Genomic DNA, 14948 nt, shown 5'->3' with positions numbered 1-14948 from the left:
TTACGACACTTCCATTGCTTTTTTCTTTCGTGTTTTAATGTACCGTTTTTTAATTCTGTAATAGCTAGCGGTCTGCCATCATTATTGGATGTAATATCTTGCGACTCCGCTCTCGTGAGGTTAAAGGTGTGCCTGGCAGACACCGCCTCAGCGACAGAGGCTCATCAATTCATGCCCGATCTCTTGGAGTTGTTGGAAACTGTATTAGACTGCTGCCGGTAAGTTCATTACTTTGTCTCTTCGTGCAGTAGATTACAATGCCAAGTTATGGTGATTAAATTTTTTGCCTGATGTCTCTCTACGTCCCTATTTTAGGCCTTATCTACAAATTGGAACTGAAATTAATTGTATGTAATTAGAAAGTCATACCGTTTTGCCGTTGTTATTTTATATTAACGCTGATACAGTGCCTGGATCTGCAATATTTCAACTTGTTTACAGATTGAGCGCAGGTCTTGAACTATCATCTCTAATGGAGAACACAAACAACCCATCGGAGATGGCTGTAAACGTAGTTCGTCTACAAGTGTGCGCACTGGCTGCGTGCACTGCGTGCGTTAGTGGCAACGGGGGAGCGGCAGGTCCGGGGGGCAACACGTCCCCTCCCGCGCTGGGTGCATGGTTGCGCGCGCATCTGCCGTCGAATGCGGCAGCTGCTTTGGAACGATTGGCTTCTCCACCGCCTCTTGCATGCATCAATCTTGTAAGTGTCTCCTGCCTACTTACTTCGTTTATATAGGACAAAGACTTCGTATACATAGGATAAATACTATAGTAGCTCCTTGTGAAAGAGTTCGGCCAGAGAAGTACTGCCGCCATTCTCATTTCTGCTGCCAAGCAGTAATGTGAGCATTCCTGCGTTCCGAATTCGAAGAGCAAGCATGCTGGTTCAACTAACACAAAACTTGTCAAATTACGGCTCAAGGTGACGAGTGCAGAGGTAGTGCCCCTCAGACCTTTGCTTTTTAAAGCTCTGAGTGGCACTGCAACTATTATGGGTAGGCGTGTCGCTTACTTGTTCGTCCCGTCACTTAAGAACAAACACGTATATAATTTCTTAAACACATCGACATCGACACAGCGACATACATCTGTCGTCTCTATTATAGTCATGAATGTCGTCATAGTTAATGTTTCATAAGGGTGCGTACCAATCTGGCGAATGCGCCTGTTTGCGAATTGCTCGCGAGCTGCACACGTCCATTTCGTATTGCGATCTGTTCTCGTGCCACTCGCGTGTCATGATGCATGCCTTGCGTGAGATGGCGAATCACAGAGGCGTATTTACTGCACGCGTGCAGCGCTCCCTCGTCGTGCACATGCAACGCGTTCGCCAGATCTGCGCACAGATATATTTTTTCTTTGCCACTGCAAAATTACCAATTCCGAAAACATTCAATCTTTTTCCAGGCATTTTATGCATCCCACATAATACCATCAGAGAGTGCTGTTCTGAATCTCGTCTCGTCTCATTGCGAACTAATCAGCACGACTCATAACAAGTACTCCATTGGCCCGTCGCTCATGATGCTGGCGTATTCCGCCGCTAAGCTTCTCGAAGTGGGTGCAAGTAAACTCGCCGATAATCCGGAACTTATGAAGAAGACTCTTGACCTCATTGTACCGGCCTTGGTAAGTTTTAAAAGATCGTAGGAACTTGAATTTAGTGCCAATAGACAATAGCAACTTATGGCATAAAAAGTCGTTAAAATACCAAAGACAAAGATCTACAACAAGCACATATAAAAATTCGTAAAATCCGCTGATTCATTCCGTTGCTTAGTAGGCATTGCGTCTGGCACGGTTTGCTAGAAGACGTCGGTTCGAATCCGTTCGGATCATAGGATTTTTTTAGCAACTTTTTTGACATTGTTTTTTATGATTCAAATAGAATCTACATTAAACATACAATACTTCTGTTATTTTTATATGATGTTTTCCTATTTAAATTTAATTGTTTAAACCAGCTCATTTCGAAAAATTTTTCGTCACTCTGACGTCACAATAGCGACGAGAAAACCACTAAAGTTATTTGAATTTGCGTGTTTCAGTTATTTCGCATATTTGGTTCGGATAATTAGAAAACAGTTATGGAAAACTATGTACAAGAGATATATTCATATTTCAAAAATATTTAACAATACTTAAGTGGAATGATGTGGTAAAAAAATCTCTTAAATAAAAATAAAGCAAAATTTGAATGTCAAGTATCAAAATTGCAAGGGTATAATACGAAATCGGTTTTCATTCAAGAAACACGTCGTGGTACAGACTACAACTGCCTGGACGGGGCTTTCATTTTTTTTTCTTAAAACTACTACTTAAAAATTATTAAAACAAAAAATAGTATGATTACCAAAAAATGGGTCTACAAGAACAAATTTTAAGAAGGGCTCGTTGCAAAAACGTGCTATTGTCAATTTGCCTTACACAGTAGACATTTGGCTTGTCACCCTTATCACTTTTTTTCAATGACATGAAAAAATGGACCTGTGTGGCCATTGCAGACTTGAAATTGTCATTCTATTCACTATCTGTATTCCACAGACTGACGGCCGTCTCGAGTTCATGTCAGAACCACTTGCAGCAACCCTGAACACATTAGTACCACAACCTCCAAAGGCTGAACAATTAGTTCACGAACATATTCTGAGAACTACATACACTGTACTTGTAGACCACTTGCAACCGTCTACAGAGAAGACTCTGCGGCATGTAGTGAAATATTGGGAGAAGATTCTGGATCGTCCAGCTGGTAGACTGGCCTATGAAGCTGTTTTCTCTGACAATTCTGGCTATTCATTAGGCAGAATTCTGCTGACAGCTCCAAATGCGAGAAACCATTACACAGAGCGGGTCATTAAGTAAGTATACCCAGTAACACTAGCAATAGAACTCCTTGTGAATGAGTTCATCCACAGAAGCACTGCCACCTTATCTATTTCTGCCGCCAAGCAGTAATCCTCACATTAGTGCGTTCCGGTTTTGAAGGGTTAAGGGTACTGGTGAAATTACAGGCATATAGGACTTGTCAACTTATGTCTCAGGGTGTCGGCCGCAGTGGTAGTGTCTCTAAGATCTTTGCGATTTAAAGCTCGAGTAGCACTGTACCTGTTATGGGGTAAGCGTGTCGCTTACCACTAGACGCACGACTAGTTCGTGCCGTCGCTTCATATCATAAAAAACCTAAAGTGTGACTGTTTAAGGGTCGTATTCCAGAACTCTACTCAATGCTCAAGTCAGGACTTGAGTATGATTCAAAGCACTAGAAATCATACTCAAGTCCTTGCCATTAGGTTCGTATTTCCAGTGCTTGAAATCATACTCAAGTCTGCTTAAGTTCTGACTTGAGCATTGAGTAGAGTTCTGGCATACGACCCTAAGTTTCCGAGACCAACTTCACAAAAAAGACGTCAGATATAGCTAATATTTGACGCCTTTTTTTGTGTTCGGTTCAATTCATATTAGTCAAAGAATGCTCCTCCTGGAACGTTGATGAAAACGCGGTCAAAACGATACATCCAATGAAAATTACGCCAATTTTATTTTTGGTCATTTTCTGTTATTTTTTTAAACAGTCATATTTATTTACTTACTAACATTATGCTCCCCGAATTTTGAGAAACAAAAAACAAAATCAAAACAGAACATATCCACCAATTAAGTTGGCGTAGTGTTTGTTCATTGGAGGTATCGCAAAACTTCTTAATTGATGTAAAAATTGCTACATACATTGTCCATTTTTTTCAGATTATTCATCAAAATATTTTCCGGATGCGAAAGTTCGGAATTGAGCAGCAAGCTCTGTATCTCTGTGTGCAAGTACGTCGGCGTTGCGGATCAGCAAAAGCTTGGCAGTCTTCTCGCTCATATCTGCTTGGGCACGCCTTGTAAGTGAAAGAGACAAAAATCACTTTAAAATCTATCTTTTCCTGCTTGTCAATTAGAACGTAACGTATCGTACATTTTTTTATAGCTTCCGTTCGCAGCATCCGTTTCGCTCTCGTTCGGCTCTAGCCGTTTAGGTAGTTTTAATGGAGTCTTTCCGCAAATTATACAATAATAAATAAATAACGCACACACTCAATATAGTTCAGTTACCTTGACATTGTAAAAGACAATAATAACATTTATTTACCAAAAAAGGATTGCATTACATTTGCATGAACACTATAATACTATTTATACTACTTAGCTAGGTAGCTGGTATAGGTACACTACCTAGCTAGCTATAGCACAGGAGATAGTTAGGGAGTTAGACACAACTTTGTACTTAGTTTTGTTTCTTGCCAATTATTATTTATATTTTTAACGCTATTTTGCCAGTGATTTGTCGCGGTTCTTGCGCTAAGTATATCGTTGTATCGCAGATAACTAATTCCATTAAGTATACATTTGACGGTTTATATGAAAAGATGACATGAGGGTTTATAAATGTTGACAAACTATTACATAATTCTTTTTCTGTTAAAAAGTGCAATTGCTGTTTTTTTAGCGTCAACGACAGCTAGCGCAGGCACAGCCAATGGTACTCCTACAGAAACAGAACTTCCGACTCCTACATCATCTGCACCTGAAACCGGCGGTAATCCAGCCTCATTGGCCCTAAGAAATGCACTACGTAGTGTATTCCGTACTGAAAGTGATTCAACACAGCGGAATGAGAACACCGCGCAACGCAGTGAGGATCTGCCCGTATTTGATACACCGTGAGTTTTTCCTTGCATTCAATTGGCAAGGCTTTATTTAGAATAGAATAGAATCCATTTATTACATAACGCTACAACACAATAACACACAGTAAGAAATTAAAAAAATAAAATAAAATAAAGCTAAATTAAAACAAACAGAAAATAGAATAACAAAAAAAAACTAAATTAAATTAATTAAATTTAAAAAATTAAAAATTAAATCTTAGTTATAAGTAATTAAATGACCACAAAGCGATTCAACAATATTGTTGTACTAAGTAGATGTCATGTGTGCGGGTGTGGCTTATGTAATAGGATCCAAACAGCTAATATCACCGCCGGGAAAAGGCTGTAACGCTGATTTTCAGTGGACTCTAAAACCGAGTGAGTACCGGACGTGTCGCGTATAAACTAAAATAAATTACGTATATGTTTCTGTAATGTAGTATGGTGTGTTCTTTTATATTTATAAAATCTTAAATAATTCATTTGGTACATGTATACAGTGATGAGCGTGTACAATGTAGTGTCCATTATTTACAACAAAAAAATGGAACTTATTTAGTTTAAAAACATATTGATTGCGAGATTTGTGTCGTAGGCGCGCGGGAGGGGTTTAGCGCCGTTGTAAGCAAACAGGTTTCGTCCTGCATCGTAGGTGCTTACCACGCATAATAGCGTATGTCTCCTATGCCAAAAATTTAATTACAAATTTACTTAAAAGCAGTATTGTATTTTCTATCTATAATATTTTATGTCAAGAGATATTAAAGAATTTCCATCGTTACAGTTCGCCCGCGCCGAGAGCTCAGTCAGATACAACTCAGCAAGGCAACTCAGGTATCGTTATTATTGATCTTTTTTAAAATTCCGATTCTGACTTTTGTCACAATTGACATACGACCTTGTAAGAAACAATACAGAGCAGAACCTGTGTTATTGTAGGAAATAGTTGGTCGGATGGCACCAAAGACAACGGAGCCCCAACCACTGCCGTCGCGGTTAACAACGAACCGCAATCGGCTCCATTGACTGAAACAAATGACAACGCCGTTCTTTTATCTGCTATTTGCAAACATGTGCAGCATCATTGGTAAGTAACGAAGCACATAATGTTTGATATTCAACTGTACTCATATGGAGTATATATAAGAGATACTGTCTGTAACAATTTTGCTTTAGACAAATAAAATTACTGTCACGATAACGCATAACATTGTTACAAATTCCCACCTCTCATTAAATAATGGCATAAGAAGAATGACATAAGTGAAGTTACAACAAAAATGTTTATTGCTCCATAGGATTCAGAAAAATATAACCCACATCCTCTCTAATTTTTTATTTTATTTTTCTGTATCCAACGGAGCAATAAACATTTTTGTCGTAACTTCGGGGTGCGAATTCATGAATCACATATTTATAGGGTTTGCAACCATTTTGTGCTAAAACAACCGTGACTTACAGGGCTTTCTGTAATTTTGAATCGGCAAATACGTATATAACAATGTCACATCTACCAAACCTACGTTATGGATTACGTGACTACACACGATTCGTATTTACAGCAGCGAAGACGTGAGCGAACGCATGCTAACTACATTGATCAGCGTATGCGGCGAGAGTGTAGTTTCGCCTCTCCTATTGAGAGAAATGTGCCGCCTCGCAGATGCTCATACTGGCACTGACCACCGGCAGCTGTTCCCGGCCGCTGTCAACTGGCTTTCTACTTGGTAAGAGAATATAAAATTAGTTATATTTCTGTTGATTCTTGAAACTAAATCCAGAAATGTTATTAAACATTTATACAGTACAACTATTGTCTTAATATCTCTCGGCAATCTTCGGATTTCCCATTGCAACCGAATATTAGTTCTATAACAATTTGAATTCAGAACTTCGTGCTCATCGACCTACGACTTTGATTTGTTTTGATGTGAACTACATAGAGCTTTAAAACTATTTCTCTTTCTAAAACAACATTTAATCCTTAACAATATACTAAGCAAGTTAACAAAAGTATTACCAAAATAATAGTATTCTATATACTTCCAAATCTTTTAAGTGTGTTCGATCTACACGAAGTGCAAAGGGCAACCCGACTGAAATCCTACGACAGCCAAAACTTTGTATTGCCGATAGAATAGTTGTATTGTATAAAGATAATTGGCACTACATTCCATTCCGGTACTCTAATTCTGCATATTTCTATCCCCTATAGTGTTGAAAATCTAAGTAGCCCAGAAGTCCTTGAAAAACTGGAAGAAGGTCAGGTGGACGGAAACCTCGCGCCACAAATTGAGTCCGCCTGTGTGCTACTGTCGTATCTCGCAGACGCTTTGCATTCTATAAACACTACACAGCCACATAGTAAGTTTTTTAATATTTTCTACCTTTTTATCACCATCTAATTCTTCGATAGACTTTAAAACATTTTACTTCACTTGTGACAGCGTGGCGCTCGGTCAGTCCCACGTGGGAGTCACCATCGGATCTCGGATTCGATTTCGACTACACTGATGAACAACAGGACGATGATGACACTAGTGCGGATGATTCTGTAAGTAAATCATGAGATATCTAATAATATTTTAGGTAAAAGCTAGACCTCAATAAACCTTTCTCTGAGAAAAAATGTCCATCAAAATGCGAAATGTTTGATGCTATAATTTTTTTTTTTTCAACAACTCGCCCGCAGGATGAGGACGCAATGCTCCAATACAAACTCTGCACTTTCACGGTAACGCAGCGCGAGTTCATGAATCAACATTGGTACCACTGCCACACATGCAAGATGGTGGACGGTGTAGGTGTATGCACAGTATGCGCAAGAGTCTGCCATCGCGGTCATGACGTTTCTTATGCCAAGTTTGGAAACTTCTTCTGTGATTGTGGAGCAAAACCTGATTCTAGGTACGTGTACATTAATTAGAATGCAATTATTTATATTAAGTGTCCGATTGATATAAGCCATGGTAGCCTAATGGTTTGACCTACTGCCTCCCTAGCAGAGGTTGTTGATTCGAATCTGGCCTCGCACCTGAATTATTCCGAATTTATGTGCGAAATTTAATTTGAAATTTACTATGAGCTTTTCGGTGAAGGAAATCTGCACGTCAAAGATAGCTCACAACACTAGGAAAACTAGTGAAATCCCCGAACCGCATTGATCCAGAATGCACGTCGATCCGTGCCCAGCAGTGGGACATATAAATGGGTTGATGCTGATTTATGTTCGAGTATTTGGCAAGACCACCTCAAGTGCAACATAGTTTTTATTTATAAATAAAGTAGTTAACCATTTAGCAACCGTAAAAAACTGTATTGGGTTTAATTTGCGATGATGAACTATAATTTATTACTACTACTAAATAATGATCTTCCCAGCTGTCAAGCTTTAGTGAAACGTTCAGTGTCCTTGGGCGCCAACCGCAGCGCGAACGGTGGCACTGAAGAAACTCCACCAGCCCCATCTCTGCGTCGACGACCATCGAGCCCCACTCCGCCCACTCTATTAGCCCCTCCGCGCCGGCCCGTACTCGCTTCAAATATCCAAGGTAATATTTACATTCTATACATAGTACACCTTATTTTTAAATAATTATAAAGTTTTAAACTCGCGGAACAACTTCGGTAGTTTTCCCATCCCCTTGAATGAAACAATACTTTCCAATAACTTCTCAGGATGTCGCCCATTCCTGGTGTCATACCCCGGATGGGGCGTATGTATGGAGCGCGTGCGCGTACTCCTTGGAGCTTTAGCGGGTGCAGTCCGCGCGGCGTGCTCGCGTAATGCAGCTGTAGGAGCCCATACGAGGGCACAGCGAGCTTTAGCACAGCTGCATCTCGGTGAAAAGAAATTCACGCATACTGATACACTCATGCTGCCTACACTCGGTGAGTAAATAAATCTATTTACCACCAGTTCATTTTATATTTTAACTCAGTCTGTACCAGGTGCTTGCCTGGCTAAGGAGTTAGAAGGGAGTTAAAGGCTTGACGTCCAAATCCCCTACCTTTATTCAAAATTGAGGTCAATGCAACATGTACACTAAACTTAATCTAGAGAGACAGAAAACACCGATGTATCATTCTCACACTATAAAATAAGAGTTTCACAAAGAAAGAAAGAGCCTCTAGTTCACTCTTTCGCAGTCAAGGCCATTAGCGACCAAATGTAGTGTCCTTCAGAAAAAAAATATGGCGCGCATTCTGCGTTGTTGTCATGCAGCGTCAAACGGATGTGTTCTCCAATGTTCTCCGAATGAGTCGTTTTATAGGCGACTACACCCGAAAAACTGCTTTGAAGGACGTTACATTGGTTACACATTTTTTGTAGTTGTAAATTGTTTATTTATTACGTGTGTTATGTATCCAGATTTGCATAACACACATACCTAAAACGTCAGTTCAATGCACTTGCATTCGCGCACCCCGGAACGCGCGTCCCGTGCATTGCAACGTGACCGATGCAAAACTCGTCATTTTAATTATACTTATGAGACACTTTTCGGCCCAACGTTCCTAACATCGGACGTATAATAGACTAAATTCCTTTAGTTAAGATCGTTTTCGTATAAGTACTTTTAGACCTAACGCACCTAACTTCGGACGTTCTTAAAATTATTTAGTTTAAGAAATACCTTTGTGGAAATTTAATATAGTTATTCATCATATTTTCTCGTCTTTACTTCATCTCCACTGCGGCCACCCTATATAAGTCGTGCGTTCCGTTGATACGGGAACGTTGTAGGATATCTTTGTGATCCGTTATAACTCTACCAGACTTGTAGCGAATAGACTTATAGGGTTTCCCTAGTGCAGGGCTATGTTGAGTGTGTGCGTTATTATTATTTTTTTATAGCTCTATTAGTGTATACTTGAATAAACATTGATATTATTGTACAGGGTCTCAAGAAGGAGCTTTTGAGAACGTGCGCATGTCGTACACCGGCGAGAACGGGCAGACGATCCGGCAGTTGATGTCCGCACACAAGCTGCGCCGCGTCGCGATGTGCTGCCTCGCTTCGCCGCACGGACGCCGCCAGCACTTGGCTGTGTCACACGAGAAAGGTAACTTTAGCAGTGTTTTGTGGGTAAAACTTTGTCATAGATTTAATATAAGAACTATGAACAATTATGGAATGGTTACTTTTAAAGCTAGGAATGGGCAATTGCAGTGTTCACTTAGTATGACCCTTTTATGAACAGGCAAAATCACCGTTCTGCAACTGTCAGCGCTGTTGAAACAAGCGGACTCTTCCAAGCATAAGCTGACGCTGACTCGCCTCTCGTCCGCTCCGATTCCCTTCACTGTGTTGAGTTTGAGCGGCAATCCATGGAATGAGGACCTTCTGGCTGTATGTGGTTTAAAGGAATGCCATGTATTGACCTTTAATAGTGGTGGTAAGGAAATTTCATATACTCCATTCGTTTTGTAAAGCTTACAATAAAAACGTCAAGTCAAAGCCAAACTGCAAATTGTCCTTAATAAAGGTTTCTTTTCTTTGTGAGTTAGGCTGACCCGGTTAGAATAGTGAATCACTACATTTTGTTTTCCTAATCCGGTTTTGGCTTCGATTTAATAACACTTAAAATTTTATCAAATAGTCGATGTTTCTTAGATATGGTGATTCCAATAGACTGTCGACCATAATTTCGCAGGTGCGGTAGCCGACCATCTTGTACTGAGCACTGGTCTGGAAGGAAATAACTACATCATCAAAGCTATATGGCTGCCGGGCTCGCAGACGCAGCTCGCGCTCGTCACCTCCGACTTTGTCAAGTTATTCGACTTGAGCAAGGATCTGAACAATCCTTTGCACCACTTCCTTGTGCCGAGTGGGAAGGTAAGATAAATATTAACTGCTCTCAAAGCAACACTACCCAGAACATCCAGACCAGGGTGTCTACTCTCGATCTCCGTCCGACATCCGTCCGAAACAAGTACTGTCAAATAAGTAATATTCGACAAAATTAAAAGACAAGTATCAAGTATGGAGCTTTATTCGCATCACGCGTCTTTTCGTTTGGTCAAGTATTGCTTATTTGGCAGTAATTGTTTCCAGAACCAATGTAGAAAAATTGTTATAGATGTAGATGTTAGGACTTTTAAACATAACATCTGAAGTGGTTGATCCTTATATCAACAATTGTTTTAATATCAATAGGTTCGCGACGTAACATTCGTGAACCAGGACGGCATAATGCACATGCTGTGTATGAGCTCAGCTGGGCACATTTACTGGCAGCCTATGAGTGAGGAGTCACGAGCCTCGCTCGGCACCTTCTATGTCACAAATACGCTCGAAGTTCTGCATCCAGAGATACAGGTAACATTTTTTGAATTATGATATTTGAAATTTGATGATTAATTTACAGACTGTTTTTTTTTATTTCACTATTCCGGGGTCGGTATAGAACCATATTCACAAATTCATCGATGATAAATGATACTGATATTATTGAATGCTCTCGTTAGGGTAGACCAAATGCAAAAATAATATTAAGAACTCATTTAATTAACAGGACGTAGCAGGTCTCGTAGGTGGCGGTGGCGTATCAATTTACTACTCACACACGTTGAAGATGCTGTTTTTCTCATACGCGCAAGGCAAGAGCTTCTTAGCCCCGCTCAACACCGTAGAGGAGAGCGTCAAAGGTAATAATTCCGAATCTACACAATGTCTAGATATACGATTATTCATATTACTACTATAGTACCTTACCTATTTCTACCGCGAAGCAGTAATGTGAGCATTACTGTCTTCTGGTTTTGATGAGTAACGGTCTCTGTGTCCTGAGTAGGTGTATCTGTGTGACGGGCACAGTTGCAGCGACTCTCAGATCTTTGTGTTTTAAGGCTCTGAATGGCACTGTAACTGTTATGGACAGGCGTGTCACCTACCATCAGGCGCACGGCTTGTTCGTCTCGTCACTTGATATCATTACCATTCAAAAAACACTGTATTTTAATAGTGTTCTTTTAAGTATGTGTCCATAATTCATTATAGCTTTTGTAACATGTATGACGCGAAACGTGTAATATGAAATTTAATGTATTATCTTCACATTTATACTATTTGTATACAAAATGAAGACAAATTTATAACGCACTAATTTTTACAACAACATATAAACGAGCGGTGCACTTTCAGGAACAGCAATGATCACCTTATCAGCAACATCAACTCAAAAAGAAGGCGGAGGTCGTGGTGGTGGCAAACAAGGTGGAGTGCAGTCGTTATGCCAATGGGCTGAAGTACCTGGACACCCAGGACTCGTGACTGCAGTAATGCAAGCCTCGAACAACCCTGTTGTACTCATGTTAACGCCTACAAACATATACGTTCAGGAGATCAAGGTATTCAACAATATGAATATATATCGAGTTCTTATGTTTTCGCGATTGTTACACATAGGAAATGAAACTATTTTCCGGGCAGTCGTGACCATGGGACCTATAAAGGGTCCGAAACGTTGGTTTGCTTGAAAAAACAAATATACGCGATTTAAATCCGGAAAAATAGTTTTATTTCCAATATTAATACAGACTACCATTAAATCGCTCACGTACAATTTTCCCTATAATTAAAAACGTATCCTATCCGAGATCATCCTTTGACAGTATTAAGTATTTAACGCGCCGTGTATTGGCGTTTTTAAGGGTAACTTTGCATCATACTTTAAAATGTACCATGTGTTGAAAAATATTAACTTCATTCCGAGGTTTGAATTCGAAATATAATAATATGATCTGTCAATCATAATCCGTAGGTTGTGCCAGCTAAAGCGAAAATCACTGATATGGTAGCAGTCCGCCATTGGTGCGGCGGTGGCGGTGAACAAAAGAGTACTCTGATATTACTATGTGAAGATGGCAGTCTTCGTATGTATGCAGCTAGTCAAGAACACACGGGATATTGGCTATCACCTGCTATTCAACCAACGCATGCCCCGCGACGACGACCGCGTCTTATCACGCATCACGCTAAAGGAAAAACACAACAGGTAATGTACAGGGTCAAGAGCACATCAAGCTTGATCTTAAGCGTTAAATCCAACTCTATGCCGCTTACGGCAAGAACCGTTCAAAGTACAAAGTGTCAAGCTTGACTACATCTTGACTGTGCTTTCTACCTACCTACTCTTGATATTCAGCAGAATGAGTGAATGAAATATTCTTTATTGCACATTAAAAATTACAAAAACAACACAAAACTGTCATGTATCATAGAGTAGGCTAATGTACAACAGGCGGCCTTATTGCGAAGTAGCAATTTCTTCCAGGCAACCTTAAGACAATAATTACCTTTAGTATTAATTGGCACCTTTGTCCTGCAGAAAGGGGTGAAATTGTATATGACCATAAAATTTACGCAATGATAGATAAATAGGTAGATAACACATTTATTCAGCACAAATACGAACAGAAACAAAACATTTATAATCACTTCACAGATTATAACATAAAAGCTCAAAGAACATTCATGATTAATTTTATACAAATTTACATAAAACACATACTGCGTGAAAAACAAATACTGTGAGAAAAACAAACAATATAGTGTACCTACATACATATAACTGATAAAAATGTGCTGAAATGACCATGAATCAGCATAAATACTGTAGACCGATAGAAGTCAAACAGTGCTGGTACCATATGGTGAGCGATCGCAACCCAGTAAGCCATGCCACCACACTATATATAAAGTGAAAGTGTACAATGAAAAGTAAATAATGTAAACAGTATAAGTAATGTAGGTAAGCAATATAAATAATGATGTAAGTTTACAAACATAACATTAAATTATAACAACAGGCACCAAATATGAATATATATACATATGTACGGAAATTCAGATTTACAGGTATCAAACCCATCGATTATCTATGTAGCGAAAGAGACACATCTGCTCTGACAAAAGATGTTTTGTCTGCATGACGTATGTTTTCCAAAATGCAATGTCGTATGTTTTCCACAGGCTGCTATTAAATCCAATGCAAACGGAGCACCACAGTTCCCGATCGACTTTTTCGAGCACTGCGTAGCCATGACTGACATCGAATTCGGTGGCAACGATTTACTGCAAGTCTACAATGTGGCACAAATCAAACATCGCCTCAATACAACCGGTACAGTAATCGTCAACTACAGCATGACCGCCATAAGTAAGACCCTCACAGGTCCACTGGACGTCTGAGGAGTACGTTATCGACCAATCTATATCTCATGATTTTTGTGCGTGAGTAGGACGTTAACGATGAATTCAGTGCGATCTCCTACAACGTCTTGCATATTAGAACCAATATTATGGCTGTCAATATTTTCAAAATTTTAAGGTTCTTTTCATTTTTAAAACAAGATTGTATAACTTTTTTGACAGGATTGTACGTTGTATCTACAAAGATGAGCGGTTTCTCCATGGAAGTAATCAACTCTGATCCTAACATGGTGATTTGTGGTATTCGTGTCTTGCTTGGAAGCCAAGACGTAGCTAAAACACCGGCTTATGTTGAAGTAAATATTACTTTTTATGATATTTTACTGCTTTTAACGCTTGCTTTTTTTGGATAGTCCTATATTTCCACGGTGCGTGCAACATGAGCAACAACAAAAACAGGACAACTATAGAAAAGAGATGATAAGTCTAGCGTTAAATCTCATTACTTTATTTGTTATAGAAGCACTTCTATAATCTGTTACAATCTGTTGAGGTGTTGCGCCGAGGTTGACTTTTTTCGGTGAAACCCAATCTACTGATTCATTAATCATAAAGCACCTTTTTCATTGCAATGAATGTTTTCAGGTGTACGGTCGTACTATTCAAACTCTGGTAACACGAAATCGATGGTTCGACATCCCGTTGACTCGAGAAGAGTCACTGCAATCTGACAAAAAGCTTGTCATTAATTTTGGACCTTCGCAAGACCCTGATGGAGTTACCATGGTAGACTCTGTTAAGGTAAGTTATTTTTTTAGATTGTGAAGGCCAATTAGCACTATATATTTACTGTATGTGTAGAATAGTTCAAATTCTAGTGTCGCCTAAAGTTCTATCATAATGTAAGTTACATATCGACTGTGAACTGGCAACCGGTACTATCTCAATTTTGACAACTTTACAGGTGAAGAAAAAATCATTTATATAGTTAGCATCTGGTTTATTAAATAAAAATACGTAGTGTAAATACATGTACATACATGCATACATACATACATACATACATACATACATACATACATACATACAT

General features: G+C 39.3%; 1 protein-coding gene across 4 annotated transcripts in view; it reads left to right on the top strand.

Annotated features, from left to right (window-relative positions):
* Positions 1–14948, top strand: part of LOC113233257 (protein purity of essence) — an 83701-nt gene that overhangs the window by 20098 nt on the left and 48655 nt on the right. For all 4 annotated transcript variants that reach the window (XM_026468310.1, XM_026468309.1, XM_026468308.1 and 1 more), the window contains 24 exons: positions 65–218; positions 442–703; positions 1411–1632; positions 2548–2864; positions 3751–3890; positions 4496–4709; positions 5482–5531; positions 5637–5784; positions 6260–6424; positions 6913–7061; positions 7145–7251; positions 7390–7604; positions 8079–8248; positions 8376–8588; positions 9600–9764; positions 9903–10097; positions 10356–10540; positions 10862–11023; positions 11220–11352; positions 11849–12054; positions 12468–12701; positions 13679–13829; positions 14081–14214; positions 14504–14659. In XM_026468310.1, the coding sequence (XP_026324095.1) occupies positions 65–218; positions 442–703; positions 1411–1632; positions 2548–2864; positions 3751–3890; positions 4496–4709; positions 5482–5531; positions 5637–5784; positions 6260–6424; positions 6913–7061; positions 7145–7251; positions 7390–7604; positions 8079–8248; positions 8376–8588; positions 9600–9764; positions 9903–10097; positions 10356–10540; positions 10862–11023; positions 11220–11352; positions 11849–12054; positions 12468–12701; positions 13679–13829; positions 14081–14214; positions 14504–14659 (4247 nt within the window). The remainder of the gene's footprint in view (positions 1–64; positions 219–441; positions 704–1410; positions 1633–2547; positions 2865–3750; positions 3891–4495; positions 4710–5481; positions 5532–5636; positions 5785–6259; positions 6425–6912; positions 7062–7144; positions 7252–7389; positions 7605–8078; positions 8249–8375; positions 8589–9599; positions 9765–9902; positions 10098–10355; positions 10541–10861; positions 11024–11219; positions 11353–11848; positions 12055–12467; positions 12702–13678; positions 13830–14080; positions 14215–14503; positions 14660–14948) is intronic.

This window comes from Hyposmocoma kahamanoa, unplaced genomic scaffold, assembly GCF_003589595.1.
Source record: "Hyposmocoma kahamanoa isolate Upper Pololo Valley unplaced genomic scaffold, ASM358959v1 78, whole genome shotgun sequence".
NCBI lineage: Eukaryota > Metazoa > Arthropoda > Insecta > Lepidoptera > Cosmopterigidae > Hyposmocoma > Hyposmocoma kahamanoa.
Note: the sequence above shows the minus strand (reverse complement) of the source record. Positions and strands in the feature narration are given on the sequence as shown.